This window comes from Triticum aestivum, chromosome 1A, assembly GCF_018294505.1.
Source record: "Triticum aestivum cultivar Chinese Spring chromosome 1A, IWGSC CS RefSeq v2.1, whole genome shotgun sequence".
Classification (NCBI taxonomy): domain Eukaryota; kingdom Viridiplantae; phylum Streptophyta; class Magnoliopsida; order Poales; family Poaceae; genus Triticum; species Triticum aestivum.
In genome coordinates, this window is record NC_057794.1 from 351,537,452 (window position 1) to 351,558,814 (window position 21,363).

General features: G+C 42.3%; 1 protein-coding gene across 1 annotated transcript; it reads right to left on the reverse strand.

The window, feature by feature from the left end:
- Positions 1–277: 277 nt before the first annotated feature.
- Positions 278–21,051, reverse strand: LOC123050229 (dnaJ homolog subfamily C GRV2). Its single transcript, XM_044473056.1, has 22 exons — positions 20,263–21,051; positions 19,073–19,306; positions 18,900–18,987; positions 17,781–17,989; positions 17,430–17,531; positions 17,285–17,347; positions 9,900–12,095; positions 9,248–9,610; positions 9,008–9,148; positions 8,165–8,557; positions 7,562–8,053; positions 6,734–6,957; positions 6,294–6,638; positions 5,793–6,087; positions 4,422–4,868; positions 3,993–4,338; positions 3,277–3,620; positions 2,724–3,194; positions 2,212–2,336; positions 1,447–1,570; positions 913–981; positions 278–780 (listed from the first exon to the last, which is right to left on the reverse strand). Exons 1-22 carry the CDS (start codon positions 20,698–20,700, stop codon positions 556–558), a joined length of 7,734 nt encoding a protein of 2,577 aa, XP_044328991.1. The 5' UTR covers positions 20,701–21,051; the 3' UTR covers positions 278–555.
- Between the last annotated feature and the right edge of the window lie 312 nt (positions 21,052–21,363).

A 21,363-nucleotide genomic window follows, 5' to 3' on the forward strand; every position in this document is an offset into this window, starting at 1 on the left:
AGCAGACCAGCGCTTGTTGTTGAATCATTCTGAGCGTGCCAAAGCGTGACAGCACGCAGGAAAGACAACGTACCATTGGTGTGGAGAGGCTAGGTGGTGAGCCGCACGCCCCATGAAATCCATCTGATCAGTAGATATGCAAGCCACGGATGACAAATTGAGCTTCGCCCAGAGCAAGTGAGCAGGCAAGCATCTGAGAATCAAGTGACAAATAGACTGGGCAAACATCAAAATCAAAATGTGAGAGGCGAAAGAAATACCATGCAACTCATTCCTCTTATGTGAAAAGGACAATGTATTGGCATGGCATCAAGCCGAAACGAATCGATGCAATCATTTCCATCCCGGATATTTTCTATGGACAGGTGAAACTCACAAAAAGGAGTGCTTTTACATGTACAAGAAACGCACACGACACCCGACCTCTGTAACAGAAAAAACTGTACATGCTATGTACTTGCAATCCACCTGCAGTCGCTCTGAAGAGCTAACCAACTCCAAAATGTTCACGCCATCGTCAAGAAGCTGAGATCAGCGTGTTTTTCAACTTGTGCGCTACGAATGCCGCCGCCCGCTGGCAGGATTTACAGGACCAGTCGGTGGAGGAGGAGATGACGATGGTAGACGGACCAGGGCGGGTTGAGGCGAGGGCGCCGCCGTGAGGGCATAGGTGAGCCTTGAAGATGAGCTCTCAATAAGCCCTGCAACTCCGGCAGCAGAAGTTTGTGCGTTGGATGGAAGGAACAGGTCATGTTTCTGGTCTTTGTAAGCGCTCCATACCTGCGAAAGGCAGAAAAAAGATCTTAATTAACTAACTAGAGTTCTTGTTTACTGCCGAGTGAGTTGCTTCATCAATGATCTACTCCTGCAATTTCATAAGCTAATATGAACCGTAGAGTTCTATAGACTCACATCAGAGGAATTAAGGATTTCTCGAACTTTAGCACAGTGAGCGCCTTCCGTTGCAAAAGCATGAAGTACCTGTTTAGATAAAACAAAACAAAAAACAAGTACATCAAATATTATCAACAAAACACAAGCCGTAGAGGCTATTCAAGTATTAAGAAATTGAATTTTCAAACGACTCAAACCTAAAATGCATAAATACCACAACGAGGCCTTGACAGGATCCAAGGATTGCACCCTCTTATATCATGCTTTAACTACTCAATAGTCAGGAGACTAATGCTCTGAAGACTTGACGACACGAAATGTAGTTCAGCCAATTCTTTGGGCAAACACTTGATTTATTTTCAGGTCAAATATTTCAGGGCAATCTTACACTCATACCACCCAGTACACAAAACAAGCAAAATGGAAGATGCACTTTGGACATCAGCTCCCTAGAGACTGTCTATGATCAAACCAATTCTCTTTTGATTGCATCTAACTGCTCAGTGCAATAGCAAGATTTAGCTAAAATGCTACCCAGAATATGATGCTTACCTCCACTGCTAGTACACGCCCAATTGAAGCCTCTGATTCATTCCACTTCATTTGGTTACAGAGTCCCTGCCTTCCACCAGCTCGCCAGTCAAGAATGCCAAGGAGCACATCAACAAGACCAACCCTATTTTGGTTCGTAGTAAATACAGAGTAAAAAAATAGTTATTGAGCTGTTTTCACTGAAAAACAGTAGCTCTACCACTGCAGTGACTAACAAGATGAAGCAAGTAGACACTGGTAGTGGTTGGTCCTGGTTAGGATTCCTTTTCATTCAAAAAAAGTCTCAATATATTGCAAATGATGGTTATTTAGACAAAAGGTGTATTCCAAAGTCTAACCAGAAGAAAAACAATACAAGTTAATATGTTTTAGTTCTGTAAAATGTCAAAAGAATGGGGTAAAGGCAGATGCTGAGATGCTGCAGAATACCTAATTTTCCAATCAGAAAAAAATAGCTATATTGAACAAGTTTTGATCAGAAAGGTTTTCAACATAAATGGAACCCACTAAATGCAAATGTTTCATAAATTACCAGGTGCATCCTTTAAAGTTGCATATTCACGCAAGTCTGCCCTCTAACAATATATAGCACCAAAGCATTGAATAGTGATTGTTGAAGGCCACTTCAAATTTACGAAATTAAATGATACTCCCCCGTAAAGAAATATAAGAGCGTAGTGATCTAAACGCTCTTATATTTCTTTACGGAGGGAGTATTTGGGAAATGGAATGTTCTATTCTATATTTAAAGACCGAGCAGCTTACTTTAACCCCTGTGCAACAAGCGCGTCTCTAGCTCGATTACCAGCGCCAACAACACGCTTTAGTGTCTCTAATGCCAGTATACTTCCACCTTGCCATCCAATTGCTTTCATAAGCAGTGCAACAACCTGCAAGGTAGTTCAAGAAATAGATCACGATGGGCCCTTAGATGCCATTTATGAAAAGATGTGCTACGCCAATCATATTGGATTTCCTCTTCTGGCTTCTCCCCCATAAGTTCTACAGAATTCAAACTATAAAGGCAAACATCTTGTAAATTTAAGAGATAAATAGTTATTGTTGAAGCGACGCCAGAAAAGGAATTTTCAGTCATAATTTCTTTAAACACCAAGGTTCACACTGAACTTAGTATTATCAAGCTTTGTCACCAAACGTTTTCAGATGAAGTCAAATTACATTAGTGGCCATGCTGCTGTATCAGCAAAAAAGATCAATATGCAATGTTCCCCTCAAGAGTCATAACAAACACAAATAAGTTCATTATAATTTAATACCTGAGGAGTTCCTGCACTTGTTGCCGCCATAGCTTCAGCACAAGTGGTGCTAGACGCCAGCTGATGTAGTACTCGCAAACAACTAAGGCGAACCCTCTCTTGTGGAGTCTGCACAGTGGTCTCAGGGACACCATCAGAGTTATCGTGCTCAATAGGTTCTGCTTGCACTCTACTTGTGTCCTGTCCAGATGCCATAGTCTCCCTTCTTCCCTCATAAGCCATAGCTGCAACCAGCTTTGGAACATAACCTAGGTAACCAACATGGTCTGCAAGTGCCGGATGAACACGCAACAAAGAAACAAGTGCGGCAGAAAGCAGCAAAGGAAGTTCTGGATCAACAGCATTTGCTTCATAGTGGGTAGCAGCAACTGAAGAAACATACTGATCTAGGAGCCCTTCAAGGAATCTTTTAGGGTTTCTCAGTGGAAACTTGGGATCCTTTAGGAAAAGTCTCACATATATTCCACCAACCTGAAATTTGCACAGCATGATAATACCTAAGCCAATGTTATGAAATGCAGATACCAGAATAATTCTAGAACAAGCACTATACCTGTGGTTCATCCTTCATTACATGTTGGCCAGAGGCTTGTTCCGGCACATCCCAATCAACAAGACGTCCTTTCATCTGCTCTTGGTAAAGGTCTGCCGCCATGGTAGACAGCTGCGCAGAAAGAGAAGCTGCCATTGCAGGTGTCCATACAAGTTCAGGAGTTTCTGTTGTCTGTTCAAGAGATGAAACAACAGCTTCACCAGGTCCATCTCTAATTGCAGAAACCAAACCATCGGGCAAGAATCTAGCAAGCGTGATGGCCACCCTGGGACCATGCATCGGCTGCCCAGCAAGTTTGCCCAATAAGGATGCAGCTGCAGCTCTTTGCTGCATAGGGATTTCCTCTACATGATATAAACTAAGTGAGTAATATGTTGTGCATAATTAGATCTCTAAACTAGTGGTAGTTAAACATGAAAAAACCAATGTGAACGGTAAGAAGTTAAAAATAGAACAAAGTTTCATAAACACATATAGGAAACTTAAAGGTGGTGGATCAGTGCAAGATACTGGTGAGAAGTTCACACTACATTTAAAAAAATCAATTAATTAAACATACTATTGCTCATCAAATAACAGCTGGTGCCAACAAAACAGCAAGAGCATGAAGAATGTGAAACGTGTAAACTACACATTAGTTTCTGAAATAGCAACAACACCATAGCCTCATATAAATATCTAAATGTAGCAAAAAATGCCAAAATAGAGATTGTCACCTTGAAGGGGTAACATAAGTTCGAGAATGTACACTACACCACCATGCTTGGCAGCAGCCCAGGCCAACTCTGGCGTGCTGGCCAAAGAATAGAGGACAGCAAGCGCCCCATCCCTACAAGAAGGATTGCAGTGTAGTATCTGAAATAGCAAAATGAGACTCGTCCTTTCTGCGACCATGGCCTCCAAACAAGGAGCATGCTTTGTCAAGAGAGAAAGAACACTTAAACAAATTTGTGGGATATTGCTTTCAGGAGGAACAGGCAGCGCAAGGCATTCAAATAGAGGTGTCAATCGTTCCTTGGAAGCAAAAACAGCAGCCAAGCCTGGATTACTTGTCAGAAGATTCTGTAGCAAAAAGAATGAAAAGAAAAAGTCAGAAAATGAGCAGCATACACAGAAAACTTGAGAAACCTGTTCCAAAAGAGTACCTGAAGCGATGTTAACCCACTTCTGAGGTTTGTAATAACTTCACAATCTCCACCAGTTTCATATTTACTGCCTTTTTCAAATGAATTATCCTCTTTTCCTTCATTAGTTGAATCACTGGCTCCACCATTTTCAGTAGATGTATCGATAACCGAATCATGTTCGTGCGTCATATTTTCCTCCGAATTTATGGAACTCCACTTTTGCACTAGACCTGCTATAAACTTAAGAAGAGCAATGCAAAATCCTTCCTGATCACTTATTTCATAATCTGGTTGATTGTTGTAAACTCTCAAGTAGACATCACCAACATTCAATTCTTTTGACAAAGCTTCATAGTTGAAAGACTGTGATTCTGTCAAATCATACGAACCATCAGGACCTTGGCTAGTTCGCTGCTGATCTACAAACTTGAGGAGCTCTCCTCTGGTTGAAGAATTCCATATGATCTACAAACAAGAAAAAATTCTTAAGCTATAGAAATCAAGTCCACACATACAACTAAACAGTAGTAGATTGTCGTGTAATAATCTCTGAAACGTGTTCATGAAAAGCAGCTTGCAATTGCTCACTTAAAGCAATGTGTAAACTAGTGAAGCCATCATCAGATATATATAGAACCAAACTGTAGTAGATTTTTCGAAAGTTACTCCTTCCATTTGTAACTAGATTACCTTTCATACAGTCTCCAAGATGCAATTTTGGCCACTACTTTCCATACGAATATTTTAGTACAAACTATCAAATTGTCATATTATGGAAATAATTTTCATGACATTTATAACAATATTGTTTTTACTTAACTAATCTAAAAAATATTACAAGTTAAATGTAGAGAAGTTTAACAGCATACACTCAAGGAAGTCGTCCATTTGCGAACTGACGTAGTACATAAGTAGTGAAATACTCCCTCCGTTCACAAATATTAAATATTCTAACTTTTTTCTGAATCGGATATGTATATACACGTTTTAGTGGGTTTGGTCACTCATTTCAGTCCGTATGTAGTCCATGTTGAAAAATCTAATGCATCTTACATTTTTGAACGGAGGAAGTAGTTTATAATTGCTCCCTATGAAGCAATTGCGTGGTTGATTAAATAAACAACAACATCACTACTCAGAATGTGCATCTGTTTATACCCGTAGAGAACATCACTTCCATAGCTAATTAATATCAAGTCGGGACTAGAGACTAAGTAAGACTATGAAACTGCTCTTGCTACATCTTTGAAGCTAGAGCCACTGTCATGGAATTCACTAAGTCCAGTGAGGTGTACCCACGTGTGCATGGATTATGTGCCAGTAATAATAATAGTAAAGTAGTAAGCTTAGCAAATTGCCTAATATACAATTGAACAGAGAACCTATTACCTCTGGTGACTCCAAGTTTGAATTCAGATTTGATAATAGATCTTTGGGTGGCCGGTTTCTCAGCATGTCAGCAAGCTTGGGAGTAAGAAGTGCTCTTAATGTATTGAAAGCAGGAAGGTTAGATGGGCTTGATGTTCCGTCACCACCAAGACCACAAAGCTTTGACAAAGCCTGAGCTGCATGTACTGCATGAAGATTTTTGGCAATCTGCACCCTTGCCCCAACACCATGTGATTCATTTGTCTCATTCTCTTCTGCTGTCGAATCGTATTGAAGCAGTAAGGGCAAGACAAACCTGCAAAAACATTTGAATATGTCACTGCTATGGCTTCACATTACCTACTTTTTTGCTAATGTATATGTCAATTTGATTCAGTCAAGTATGATATGTACAGAATTCGTTCAGTACTAACTCCATGTTACTATAGCTTCTTTTCTTTTAGAGAGAGGAGGGAATCATCATATTATAATAGCAATAGCAAAAAGATGGCAGGACAGTACCATAAAAAGCCAGCGGCAAGCAGAGCATTTTGCAGTTCAGATGAAACTGAAACATTAGCAGCTGTCTGCAGAGCAGCATCCACAGCCGATGGAACAAATTCAAGTTCTGTACAGTGCACAATATCCTCAACAAGGCCAGCAAACTTAAGAATCTCAACTCTTCCTGACTCAAACAAGCTGAGCGCTGAAAATGTGTGCATTATATTGGTGACTATTTTTGCCGCTGGTTCGTGTGCCGGAGTTGTGGGCTGAACGATGCACATGCAACGTGAAAGCAGTGTTGCCAACAACGGGATACCGCTGTCTCGTATAAGCTCTTCTCCATTTAGTGAAGATGATGAACATCTGGCAGCAGATGAGAAGAACATGAGAGGCAATGAAAATAAACAGTTTCTGAAAAAATATATAAACATAGCTAAACTAAGTTTCTTTTAGCTTACGTCAGCCAAATCAGCTCTGAAGCGGCTATCAAAAGAGGGGCTCTATCAGATGAAAGGAAATTGCTATCATCCTTGTCTACAGTAACTGCATTTAGCAACATAGGATAGCCAGCATATTTGAATGGTTCCAAGACATGTCCATATCTCTTGTACAAGATACACTGTGCCTTAAGTAAGAGTATCAGCCTCCAGAGCTGTGGTCCCTGCAATCCTTGCATACTTGCCTGCATACATAGATATTGCATTCACAGTAAATATCTTTAAAAGGACTCAATGTCAATAGTCAAACACTGTGGGAATAATCTTAACAGTACTCAATGTTTATTCACATGTTCCCTTTTGCCTTACTCCAATTTGTAGGGCGAATGTTACAAGGTGGAAAATGATTTGTGAAGTGCACAGAAGAAATCTGCTCATACAGTTACCCCAATAAAAGAAAAGGACGGACCAAATAAGAATAAGAAACAAAAAGAGAAGGCAAAACATGGAGAACAGCTTAATCAAATTCAACAAGCAAATGCTTTTCCATACACAATTATAATTTAGATTTAGAGATCTTCCGCAGGAGAAAACTTAAAGCTAAGAAAAAAAGAAACACCTACTTCCTTAGAAAGGATAACCTGAGATTTACTACACTCGTTTTATGTTGCTAGCAATCCTCCTCGAAAAATTACTCTATACTAAAAATGATCCAGTTATAACTCCATATAACTAACCCGTCTATCATTTTATTTATGGTGCCTCCAATTTAATTAATTAATTTAACTATAAGAAATCAAGCATACCAAAGGTGGCATGGTGTCAACAGTCATAGAAACAATGGAATACCTGCAATCGCTCGTAAGCCTTTTGCACAGCAACAAACTTTTCTCTTCCCTCAGGGTTCTTGTCTGGATGGTATTTTATTGCCAGCTTCCGGTATTGGCGCTTAAGCTTCTCTTCGTCGATGTTTTCAATATTTTTTGCCAAACTGGCCAGATTTAACTCGGATGACTTTTTGCTACTACCCTTCTCGCCAATTACAAGATCATCAAGAGTAATCTCCAGTATCTTGCAGGCTTCTTCTTCAGACAAATCCATTGGACGGCGAGTTAACTCTTCACGCCACATTGCCAGTAGTGACTGCAAAAACTCTACGTGTTCAACGATGGGCCAGTTAGGAAACCTGATTTCATCACATAGGTTCCGAAGGTAGTAACGATGGCACCACATCTCATCTTTCAGATTCGGGTAGGTCACAGGTGGCATAGGAGCATAATCATACAATGAATGGCAATGTTGAGCCAATTTCTGAGAAAAATCACCGAGATGCTGCAGGACCTAAGAAAACAAGTAGAACGCAAAAAAGTATTTGAAAGTAAGATTAAAATCCAGAAATTTCAAAGCAAATGTCTTAAAAAAATAGCAATGAAGGCTACACAGGCAAAATACCTGACGAATAAGATGTTCTGCCCTCATTTTGTGGGTCCATATAATCTCTGGTGTGTCAGAATCAGACACCATTGCGGCAGCAAAAGCAGAAGGACCACTACGTTCTAAGACATACAGCAGTGATTCTGGGAGCAGTCCACCTAGTACACTGCGCTTTGCCAAAGGCAATGATGAAGATACTGCAGCCTCTTCACCGCCATGAAAGGCTTGATGAGTATGTGTGGCCGAAAAAAGTTGTGCGATTGATAGAAGGTTTGAACCAGGGTATGCCAATGCAAAGTAAAAGGCACCAGTACTATATAATCGAATCATAGCTTTGGGGTTTCTTGTGACAATAGCCTTAAGCAAAGAGGCAGATACTTCAACAATGCTTGGTTCCCCAGTAAGCATGGCCTATATATAATTTCAAAATGTTTTGTTTCATCAGTGTTTGATTGATAAAATGATTCCAGAAGTAATGAAAAATAAGTCAACAGAATAACTGAAGAGTTAAACCAATTTATCACAATATAAGCATGAGGTTTACTGGTACGACAACAGCTTATCATAAAAACAAAGGCTAGATCAGTAACGGTGATAACTACGCTAACAGGTTAACTAGGGATTTATAGTCTGCTGGCACGTTCTGGGATTGTTACTTCATCTGCACACTTTGCTGTTTAGATTATGTTTATCAAACATGTTCCTATCTGTATCCTAGTTGCGGATTAAGGAGTATGTTAGTGGTATTTTATGGGAATAAATTCCCATATCATGCACCTGTATGATCAATAGTATAAACAGGATAGCTACATAGTATCCACTGATGATAGAAAACAAAGCAAACTTGAGGCTAAAAAACACCTGAGCAACATGAGGAAGGCATCTTGGACTTGACAATATACGTTTCACCCTAGGAGTTGGGGTCACTATCTCTCCCGCATCATCAAGATCAGAATGTGCAGATGCCATACTGTGCAATATAGACAAGGCAGCATCCGCAATCTGCGTACAGAAATACATTTTCATGAATCAACGACAGTACAGAAAAATTGCATGTGGGCCGCGTGAGTGCACATGATCATAAAGCTGCAGACTGAATACCTGAGTAGAAGTCAGAACAGGTGTTCTAACAGAAAGTGCCCAACGCAGCTCTCGAATGTCACGTAATCTTTTCCAGTCAGACATACTGGAGGCCCAACATTTTGTTGTCCAATCAATTGACTTCTTTGACCACAGCCTTCTAATAGCATCCTTTTCAAGTGGACCAACTTTTGTACCATCATTGTCAATATACATCCACTCTTTTGAAGGCTCCATAAATGCGGTTGATGCAATGAGATTAGACTGTAGAGGAATAGCTGTCCGCTCAGATGCTTCATGAGCAACAGTTAACAAATCAACAGCCAAAACACAGCCTCCAACAAGAACACACGCTTCAACATTTGAAAGGTCATTCATGAAGGCCTACAAAAAGAGGGGAAACCAAAGTGAAATTTATCAGCATGGAAAAGACGCGCCACATCAGCAAATAACCTATTGATAATTGATCTTGATAAGATTGTATAAAATTATTGCCCACATTCGCTGTTCTACGGGTATCTAAAGGTATTATGGATGATACTGATGTGGCCAGGAAAACTCCATGTGAATAAAGCTCATTGATGTTTTCATATCTAGTGCATCTTATGTAATCTTACCAGATGATAAGATGGGAAAGAAAAACAAGGGGAGGTCATGGTGTAGCACAACAAACCTTTAACAGAAGTAGCAATCGGTGTCTTAAAGCCCTATCATCTGTTCTGTCTAAGAGAACTGTAATATGTGCTGTGCCATCAAAAGGCCCAATAACTTTGTAATGTTGCTCATAAACTATAGCCATTGCCCTTGAACAAAGCTCTCTTACTGAGGAACCTCCACCCCCACCAAACCCATCCAACCTTCCCATGTCACACCAATCATCAGATGAACCCAGTTCATCAGGAACTGCACCATCCACAGTTAGACCAACATCCGCATCACACAAGAAACGATGGTACAGAGCTCTAAAAAAAGCAACAGGGTCACGTAGTGGAAAATCCTGTGCTCGGTAATTACTTCCACTTTCAAGCAGCAACCGTAAGTAATATTGCCCAACACAGACTTCTTTAGACAAGCTAGGGTAGCTGACAAAAAATTCAGCATAGTTCCATGAAATTCGCGGTAAGGTGTCACTACCACCATCATCCTCACTTACCGAACTTCCAGGGTCAATATCATCGGTTCTTTCTTTCTCAACATCAAGGTTATGAACTTCAGTTTGCAATGCTTCCCTTAATTCTTGCCTTGTGCGTTCATTCCATATCAAATCTGCTCTATTGTGATCTAGACCAAATGCTCTCCAAAATCCAAACCAATTACATAGTAGCCTGCCAGATCCCACAGGAGTGTTTTCCACCACAATCTGTGCAGGTACTGAGAAATCTGAATGTGAGGACTCAATAAGGTCACCATTAGCAGTGGGGTCCACTGAATAAGTGTGTGAATCCAGCTGTGGTGTTCCAAGTTGATGATTTTCAGAAACAGACTGAGGTACAGCACCATGTGGAACTGCATGAGAAGGGTCAATACTCGTAGCAGGAGAAGGGGTGTGGGCGGTTGAGTACTGGCCGACATGCCTCTGATTGACATCTGCTCCTCCATAAGGACCCACACTGGTGTGCCTGAAGAAATCTCCATCATCAACACTATTGGGGGGCATTCCTTGTTCTGGTGTTTCCATGTTCTTACCACCAAGAGCCCTCCTCTGCTGAAGTATCCGCTTCTGCCTTCTGCTTAGCGGTACTTCGTCATACTGGTTCTGAGAATCTTCATCTGACCTCGTATGAAGATAAGCAACAAGTCCAGGAGGAAGTATTCTGGACAGCAGATCCAGCGCAGGTTGATAAGAATCAGCCCACAGAGCAACAAGCTGCCGACTAACATCACGCCGCTCACCGGCAGGGAAGAAGAAAGCATTTAACAAATGCCTCAGAAGCGCACCATCCTTCAAGGCAGCATCACGCATAGACTCTGCTGCTATTGCATCTTCCTCAGCAATTGTACGCATAATAACTGAAATGGTCTCTCTTACACTTTCAGCAGGGTGCGCAAATAAGGCAAACAACCGACGGCGCAAACCAGCAACTTGGCGTAGTAACTCAACAAATGTAGCATGTTGGGTTGTTTCACCATGGGGATCACAAAGCATAGCTTCAAGGATTTCCACAACAGACAGAGAAAGTAATGGTGAAACTGATAATGGCTTTAATCTGCTAACAAGGACTGGAACATAGATCGGTTGTGCAAACAGTACAGACTTTGCATGCATGTAGGTAGCATGGGATTCTCCCCTCGTATCCATCAACATCGATGTATCACCAGGACCACCACCAATTAGCATAGCCACAAGCCCAGCAGCCTCAGCTGCCACTCCCTCTGAGCCATTCCTAAGCAAACCCATTATTCTCCCAACAGCAACAGGAAATGCCATCACATGTGATGACACACTTCTTGATGTAAGTAGCCTCCGTAAGCATGCAACGAACCCCATTATTGTCGCTGCTGCTTTTGGTGATGGAGGCGGAAGAGGTGGAGCATCAGCAGGAAGATTTTGCGGGGTGGCTGGAAGAAGACTAATTAAAGCCATTAGGACCACCTCAGGCACTTCAATATTGATGGGCACTCCGGTATATGGTATACATGCATTAAACTCCCTTATTCTACGCCATAATCTGATTTTTGCTCCCGGAACAGTGTCAGATGAAGCTACAGCCTCTTTCGCGACCACAGCTAAATGTTTTACGTACATGTTAGCAGCTTCCATATCAACAGTAGCATTATGAGGTATCTGAAGATGGGCAACCCCACAAGGTGGATCTATACGATGACCAGGCATAGTCAACCTTGGCAGCACTGGAATTGCACATTGCCTCTGCAAGCAACAAGGAGATTAAAATAAAGAGAATGCTTGGCCGCAGAGATCAAGGTGAGCATAGTAGACAAACACATGCAAGACGAACATCAACTGATAAGAAAGGAAGGCTGAATTGTACTATGCATTCTAAGCATGTGGTAGTGATCTATGCTAGAGGAGTATAACTGTAGAAGAAACTCATGTCATGGGCACGAGAAAAAGATAAATCAATTTAGTACAGAACAGAGCTACATGACAGTTGAATTGCTTTAATGTTGACCAAGTAGTTATGCAGTCATCGGAGTGATTTCTTTCATGTAACACCACCACATTAGGTGATCAGTAACTATACACGACATGTGAACTTAGTAACTTACACTGTGCTAGTGAGATTAAGTGTATATGTAATGGGGCCAGGTGTGGTACATATCCATGTGTTTTGTTTCACTGCACTTCTAGTGCCTAGAAAGCACTTTGGTGTTTGCACTCAGTAATTGCTAAGCTGTATCTTACCTACTAATAAACCAGCGATGGCTTCTGGTCGTACGTCGTCAGCAATTTTGCAAAAAAGCCCTTAAAGGTTTTAGTAATCAACCCGCAGTCTGACCGTAAGTGAAAAAACGTTTCGTACGCAGCCCAGACTCCGTCGTTAAAATTGCTGCCCACAGGAGAACGAGGGTTCCTCCGCCGCTGCGCCCCACCCCCTGCTCTGCGAGAACGACGGTCAGCCGCGCCTCCATCCCTTGCTCCGCGGTGCCCGTCCTCGCTCCCCGGCCCCCGAATGCACACAAGATCGACAGGATCCGCCGCATCCCTCACAATTTTTTTCCAAATCGAGATCGATGGGGATTGACAGGGGCGACAGCGATGGGGAGTTGGATCTGTGTGGCGGCGTGGTGGGAGCGCGGGGAGGGGCGCTGTGGTGGTGGAGGCGACCGGCGCCGTAGATAAGCGCTGGGGAGTTGCCGATGCAATGGCCGAGCGAAGGGGAGAGCCGTCGTGGTGGACGAGAATGACCACCATGGATTCCTCGCCCCAAGTCATGATCCAGTTGCTGCCGCTCTTCGAAGTCATCTGCTCCATCACATCGGCAACCTCACAGGTCACAGCCTCCCATCTGGAACCCTGATGTCGTTTTAGTTGCCGACACTATGCAACGGTCCTTTTTAGTGCAATGCTTGCTTAGCACTAATAGGTAGAACATTCATCAATCAAGCGCATGTACCAACATGATGGTAGATTTTTTATTGGCTCTTCTCTAATCTGCAAGTCATATATTGTGGCAGCGCTGGGTAGATTCTTATTGGCCCGTGTTGTGGTGAAAACATGCTGTGGCTGATCGCTTCATTTGCTAACATTGATATATGTATGCTGCTGATGGGTCCTGAACTCCTGATATACACTGCCTATTGCTGCTAAAATTAGTATTGCTACTCAATTTGATAGGTAAAGTGGTAATGGATGGCGAGATTTTGTAGTGCTCATATGCCAGTTAGTCAATTGTCCTTTCTGTGCTGAATTAGAGAATATTGCCCATATGTTAATCAGCTGCTCCTTTGTATAGTTGTCAGTTTATGGCTCTAGGTGTAGCTTCATTTATGCATATTGGTAATGTTGTGTTGATTTCTTTTGGGCGGAGGTTACTTCATCAATGAGGGGCCGGAGGGAGAGCTTGGCAGGGCGGCATGACGGGCTGGTCTGCACCAGCAGAACGGAGGGAGAGATTGAAAAAGAGTGTCCGCCTGCAGTGGCACGGAAGAAGAGTTCGAAAGCAGCACGGGCGGCTGCTCTGCGGCTGGTATTGAAGGTAGAGCTTGGCAACAGAGAATGGGAGAGCTCTACTGCCTCGAGCATCGCATCCAGCCCCAATGGCATCATGCCCACTTGCCCGGGTAAGCTTCTTCTCTGTTCCAATTCTTGCACTTGTTGGTTTTTTACTTTCAGAGCTCTGGGAAATATCAGATGGTGTGTGTCTTCTTTGATGGTACAAGTATTTTAAACTGGCACCGTCTGATAATATATGATTGCTATAATGAACAAAGGTTGTATTTTTTAATTGATTGGTACGCAATTGTTGTCTTAGCTGATCACTTGCTCATTTCCATTCTTGAAAATGCAAGATTATTAATTTCCTTATAAGGATATATAAAGATAGAGGCAATCTTTTTAAAACTTTTCTGAAATATGATATAAATGAAAATGTCTGATATTCAAATTAGTTAGATTAGTTTCTGTACTCCTAGCAGTGCACCTAAATTTGAGTATCAATGTTTCAGGGTACTATTTTGTTTTTTGAGAACCAAGTAAAAGACACAGTTCCAGTGTGATCAGCTAAGAGTTTTTGTACACAACATCGATTCTATTTTTCTCAAACCATTTATTTTAGCTTGGATAAGTGGTGTTTTGTTGTTCTACGGACTGAATTTGTTGACGAACATGGCTCGTGTGTATTAATTCATCAATGTCTCTGGCTATCCTGCAGTACAAGGCAGACCATAGATTCCTCCCGATGAAGATTGATGTGGCGCGATGGAGAGCTTGGTGTGTGCGGCCTGCTGATGGCGCTCGGGCCGATGGTGGCTTAACAACGCATGTTCTCTTATAGTCCTCATGCTCTCTGCCCTTAATTTTATCTCTCCGATTCTTCTTTGGTTACATGCACATGTGATTGAGGCAGGACAACAGGAGCAGCAAGAAGCATCGACAACTATGAGCTAGCTGCTAGCAGTGCCCCCCCCCCCCCCTCATGTACATGGATTTGTAATGGCCAAGGAACACTTTCGATTCTTTCTTTAGTGTTTTCACTATCAATCCATATTTGGTGAACTTGTTCTACTGTTCATGAGCCTCCGCCCAGAACCTGTCTGATGTCATGCGTACGACGGACTGAGACACGTTCTAATTTTCTGGTGAAACTCTTACCTCTATTTAGAAAATCCAAATGATGAAACAAGTGTATTCAAGGTTGGATCTGCACCTTAAACATGTGTACCTGATGTTCCAAGCTGCCGGTGTTCACAGCTAAGGAGTAGGCAAGGGTCCATGGTTCATTTGATTTCGTGGGGATTATCCAGTACAATGCGATCTACACTGAAGCCGATCTGAGCCAGGTGGAACAGAAGTTGATAGATTATTCTGGCGACAGGGCTTCAATATATATATCAGTCAGAAGTCTTGCAATTTAACCAGTTTATGCCTGATATTTTTGTCTCTACATTTATGTAGTAAGCTCAAGGCATCAGGTACGCTTTACATACAAGGTCTCGTTCAGTTTAGTTTCCCATGTAGTGTTAAATTCTGATGAACTATATTCAGTACAAATTGTAAGCTAAAGCAGATTAAAAAGATAATAAATATGCTCAATCCATGTTCAGTTGCTAAACTGATCAGGAACTACACTTCAAAGAGCTAACTGTTCACAATAAAATAGCCATAAATTTGTCAGTGTTTAGGGTATTCATCCACTCAGTGTCATGTTTCTGAATTTTGTGATCCGGAAAACATTACTGGTCATTTCATAGTAAGATTATAGAGTTGTTCTCCCTTTATTTTGCATATCTACTCACTTGCTTATAGTAAATAAATAATTAAACAGTCGGAACTGGTAATTTCAAGGAAAGAAATAAGAATCTCATGGTCTTTGCTATCGCACCTGTACTGGAGATTGGTCTTTCAGTCTCCATGCCAATCCATGTCTAGCCTGACTGGACTCTTCCAACTTTTGTCAAGCTACGTTCCAAGTTTCATATTTGAAATAGCTTATGTTTTATAGGTAAAGGCACACAAGTTTGCTGTTCAATATGACCATCAACTTATTAACAATCTGTAGAACATCAGAATACTTATATGTTTCAGTTTTTGTAAATGATGAACAACAATATAATTTCATGCCTAAAATCACAGCTTGGGTTAAAGGCGTGTGATTTGTTTTCCTCCCGTTGCAACACACGTGCATTTTTGCTACATACTCTCTCTGTAAAGTAGTGATCTGAACGCACTTATATTTCTTTACAGAGGGAGTACTTTCATCAGAAAAAAAGGAACGCACAGATATTTTAATTAGTTTTCTTTCATGTTGGCCTTAACTAACAAACATGTTCTCAGCAATTTCTCCACCTTTGCCATGGGATGGGAACCAAGCTTACACAATAGAGGCTATTGAGTTGTATTGTCAGGTCTGTTTACGTATTTTGTATTTTACTTGAGAGTGAACCTCTAAGGCTGTACCTTCTTTTAAGTGCTAGCACCTAGAGATGATTTGAATTTTCCTCTTGTAAATGTCATGAGGCATGAGCCACAACCTCTCCGTAGAACATTAAAACAAACATTGATCTCCCTGTCATGAGGCATGAGCCACAACCTCTCCGTAGAACATTAAAACAAAACATTGATCTCCCTGTGGGTAAACAAACATTGACCTTTTGATTTATTTTTCCACTAGACGATTGTGGACCATGTGCAGAAGGAGCGTCCATTCAAGCACATTCTAGCAGGATGGTGTGCAAGTTCCTCTTTTTCTTAAGCTCAGGTTCCTCTTTCTTGCATGAGTTATTCTTAATTATTGAGTTGATTTGCAGGATTTACATCAGATTGGCACAATTTGATGAACTTGAATTGTTTTATTTGGCCATTATATATTTTTTGAGTTTTTTTGTTTGCCCGTTGCAACGCACGGGCACTTTTACTAGTATTGTGAATATGTAACACGTACACACGAAGAAACTGTACTCTTCAATGTCTTCATACAGCTAATCAGGCACGACTAGAGATAATGACTTGGAAAAAAAAGGGCAGCCCAGTGCATGTAGCTCCCGCTTGCGCAGGGTCCGGGGAAGGGTCCTACCACTTTGGGTCTTCTGTACGCAGCCTTTCCCTGCATTTCTGCAAGAGGCTGTTCCCAGGACTTGAACCCGTGACCACATGGTCACAAGGCAACAGCTTTAGCACTGCACCAAGGCTCCCCTTCAGATAGTGACTCGGAACCGCAAACTAAATTCTAACCAGGATGTATGTCTTTATTTTCATTAAGTATTGACTTAGATGAGCTAAAAGTACAAGTCACTTCAAGCTTGCTAAGAAGGACCGTAAATCTGAGTATTGGAATATATCAGGGTAGAACTAGTACAATTTTCCACCTCCACGAAACATTATATCAACTCTGTTAACTTCAAGTGGTGCAAAGTCGAGAAAGATCAAAGAAGTGATACCTGGGTTTGTAAAACATCAACAACTGTTGCAATTAAATTATCACGGGACGTACTTGCATATACCTGAGTGAGAAACAGAAGACAATTAGAAGGCGTTCCTGGCATTGGGCTTAGAGACTATTATATTATATTGCATACTACTTACATGAATCGGGCAACCATCATTGAATTCGAATGCAAACATCTGCGGCTCTTCTGCAAATCGCACAAGGGCACTTACTGCTGATAGAGGCCGGACGATAGTAGCCTGGAAAGATAAGATACAGTGCAACCAAGTAAGAAACCTACCATACCAAAGTCATAGCAGAAAGAAGGAACAAGCAATCTAACAGAAACATATCCACAATTGGTGTAAGTGCCCTTAGACCTTGTACTCAAGACTACCATTTATTGAAAGCTGATTTGCGAATGGCAGCATACTTGCAGCATGTGCATATGCTATCAAAAGTTTCAGTGTGAATGATTTATACAAAAATAAAAATTAAAAAATGGCTACCTCATAATTCTCAGGGCGCCTTTCCACAAGTGATGTGTTTGTAAGAACGAGCTGCCGAGAAACAGAATCACCCTGTTCTCCAAGTCCTCCCCGTGGTCCAACACCCAAACTCAAGCTCTCAATACAGGCAGTGCCATGTGCAGCAGGACGTAATCTTATTACTGACCATTCTCCATGCCGAGTTTCAGCAGCTCCAACTGCCTCATTAGCTAAAATGAAAATCAAGTGAGATGATAGCCACAGGGAACACAGAGAACATCAGTTCAAGTTTTACTCCTTTGTTGCATGAGGCAGATGTAGATTTGATGACATTGTAGATAAACTTGAAACTAATACATGAGATAGATGTGAATTTTATGTACCAATCTGAAACTTGGTGCTATTTCGCTGAGTCTGTTTGTTTTATATTGATTTTGAAGCTGTATACTGAAAAAATGTATTGAAAACTGTATATATGCATTAATATGTGCAGCCTCATCATCATAAACAATAAAAGGGCAGCCCGGTGCATGTAGCTCCCGCTTGCGCAGGGTCCGGGGAAGGGTCCGACCACTTTGGGTCTATTGTACACAGCCTTTCCCTACATTTCTGTAAGAGGCGGTTTCCAGGACTTGAACCCGTGACCTCATGGTTGTTACAGTATATGTGGATTGCACTGGCCCTTTCCATCAGTTCGGACTTTTGGTTGCGTTGGCTAATGCATGAAGCTTAACATGGTATCGGAGCTAAGGTCTTGAGTTCAAGTCCTGACTTTCGCAATTTATTAAAAATTGCTTATGGCCCCCCTTTGTGTCCACGTAGAGGCCTCTTGAGTCATGTGAGTTTTGCGCGCCATCGCTCTCTTTCGGTTGCACGTGTTCACTTGTCTTCCCCGTCACACGTGAGAGGGAGTGTTACAGCATATGTGGATTGCACTAGCCCTTTCCATCAGTTCGGACTTTTGGTTGCGTTGGCTAGTGCGTGAAGCTTAAAAATGGTCACAAGGCAGCAGCTTTACCACTGCGCCAAAGGCTCCCCTTCCCTCATCATCATAAACAATAGTCACCTAAAAATCTACTCAATATCCCCAACAAAACGGCAGCAAGTAAAATTCATCATCACCAGATATACAATATTCACCTCTCCTTGCTATGAAGTCAGCAGCTGTCATTGACTGTGAATTGTCAACGGAGAGTGATAATCCAATTGCTGACTTGGCAGTTTTTGTCTGAAAGATAACTGGCATTAGAATGCTACATCAACTTGTAACAGGCAATGAAACAACTAACAAAGAAGAATACAAAAAAGCATACCAAAGATGATATAATCAGAGTGTTTGTACTGCCTGATGCAGCCATAAATGCTTTCGACTTCCTTCCATAAAGGGGGCATAGCACAAATCCTCCGCCTTCAGCGCTCCTCCTCCCATAATTATCCCCCAAGAGCAAGATAGCAGGAGAATCCATATCTCTAAAGTCCAAGCACCAGCGTAGATTACCAGAGTGTACTTCAAGGAGCTCAATTCCCAACGAAGTGACCTTAATTTTCTACATAATGTTTTTCAATGCCAGTAACCAAGATATCATCAGATGTTAAACAGCTGATGATTTAAAACAGTAGATTCATCTCAAACAGCATGGTGTAAGTAAATTACAGTAGAGGTACTCTACAATCAGCTGCCCGTCTAACTATTCATCAACCCAGTGCAGTAATGTTCATTTATTATTAACTACTTAAATGCTTGGTACTAGCATTGCGGTCTTGCGGCACAATTTGAAAACTGAGTGACTTAGTTTTCAGCCATTTATTGTAGCACGGTTTGAAAATTGGTGTTCATTTGTTAATTTTGTCCATAAATAGAGAGATTAAAACCAATTGCGTGAAAAAATACTACTACCTCTGTACCAAAATATAAGACGTTTTTGTAGGCTAAACTAGCCTACAAAAATGTCTTATATCTTGATACGGAGGGAGAATTATACAAGTATGCTACACTATTTTTAATTCCCCTTCAATTAGTAGCTTTGTAAACTAAGTTCGGCACCAAAAAGATGGAATTATGGCACGATCCGAAGATCATTTATTTTTTACATCCCTTCAATTTGTAGCTTTGTAAACTAAGCCCCATGCCAAAAAAAAATGACCACATGACAATATGAGAATCAGCAAGGATTTTGCCGCCGGGATTAGCAACAGCTAGCTAACTATTTGACTTCAGTGCAGGCATATAAGATCACCCTCTTCTCAATTCCACCTCATTTGGCTAATTGGACAATTCTTTGGCTAGTTATAACTGATGCAGCCCTTTAAATATGAAGTTCCAGAAATGCAGTTATCAGTACCATATACCCCAAAACTAAGTTGGATTGGGCATGAAAGCATCGACTGATGACCGTGGAGATGTTATATTCCAACCTTGTATTATTCAGAATAGTAGCACGGCTGGATAGTGCTCGGGCGAGAAGATAAGAAAGGCGCGATGGGGCAAGGGCGGAGAACTTACGAAGGGTGCCCACTCTTGGGTGCGGCGGCGGAGGTGGAGGACGGGGAACTCCACGACCGGGTGCACGGGGCGCAGGCGGTGGAGCTCGGTGAGGATCCCGGCGCGGAGCGGCGAGGAGAAGCGCATGGCCTTGAACTTGCCCTTGCCGTCAGAGCGGACGCTGAGCGAGAATTCGGCGGCGGCGTTGGGGTCGGGCGCCGCGCGGTCGAAGTCTGCGGCGAAGTCGTAGGAGTTGGTGACGGCGAGCGTGGTCGGGTCGAGCGTGACGACGCCCGAGGCGGCGATGCAGAGGATCCGGCGGTACCTCCCCCGCCACGAGTGCTTGACGACGAAGTACCTGGCGAGGTACTCGGGCTCCTCGGTGACGGCGGAGGAGGAGGCGTCGGCCCCGGCGTTGGCCGACGGGGCCGAGGCGGTGTGGCGGCTGGCGAAGTCCATGTTCTCTAGGAGGCTTCGGCGGCGGGTATTAGGGTTCCGCCAGGGGAGCGGGAGCTGGAAGAAGGGGGAGCGCGGTGCCGCCGGAGAGTGGCGGGAGTGATTCGCCCCCAGCGCGGCCGATCTGGGCGACGAGATCCCCCCACCCGGCGATCCTGTCCAGGGTGGCCCGCGGGTACGCCGATCGCCGGAGACCGGTAGGGTGGTCGGAGATTGAGAATTTCGCTGTCTTCTCGTCGGCGTCTGATCGATTTCGTTGATTTGATTTTGGCTTTTGTGTATTAGTTTTGTGCTTTTGTTGAGAGAAGCTGTACCACCTTCCGATCTCCGTTTTTCCACGGCTGTGGTGAAATCGTCGTGGTATCGTATCGTGGCAGGGAAGTGGAGCTGGCTCGACTCAGCCCCGCGAGGACAGGTTCACTCCATCATCGTCAACTTGTCATAAAATCAAATCAAATTATTTTTCTTCTCTTCTTAGAAACAATCAATTTCTATGAAATCACTCCCGCCCCTAGTAGTAGATAGAGTAGAAAATAAAAGGAATTCATCAGTTGTGAAAGTTCATCATGACATACAAATTGATGGTTCCAAATGCATGGTATTATAAGTTTTAATGTAGATGACTCATCAAAGAAAATCCACCCGAGGTTGTTTTGAAAATATACC

What these genes read in the sequence shown, in the direction of transcription:
- LOC123050229 (XM_044473056.1), bottom strand. Translation starts at nt 20,700, where the DNA reads ATGGACTTCGCCAGCCGCCACACCGCCTCGGCCCCGTCGGCCAACGCC. An exon ending in AGGCTTACGAGCGATTGCAG is followed by an intron (nt 6,958 to 7,561) that starts GTATTCCATTGT and finishes CTATGTATGCAG; the next exon opens with GCAAGTATGCAAGGATTGCA. An exon ending in CTTGTTGCACAGGGGTTAAA is followed by an intron (nt 1,571 to 2,211) that starts GTAAGCTGCTCG and finishes GAACCAAAATAG; the next exon opens with GGTTGGTCTTGTTGATGTGC.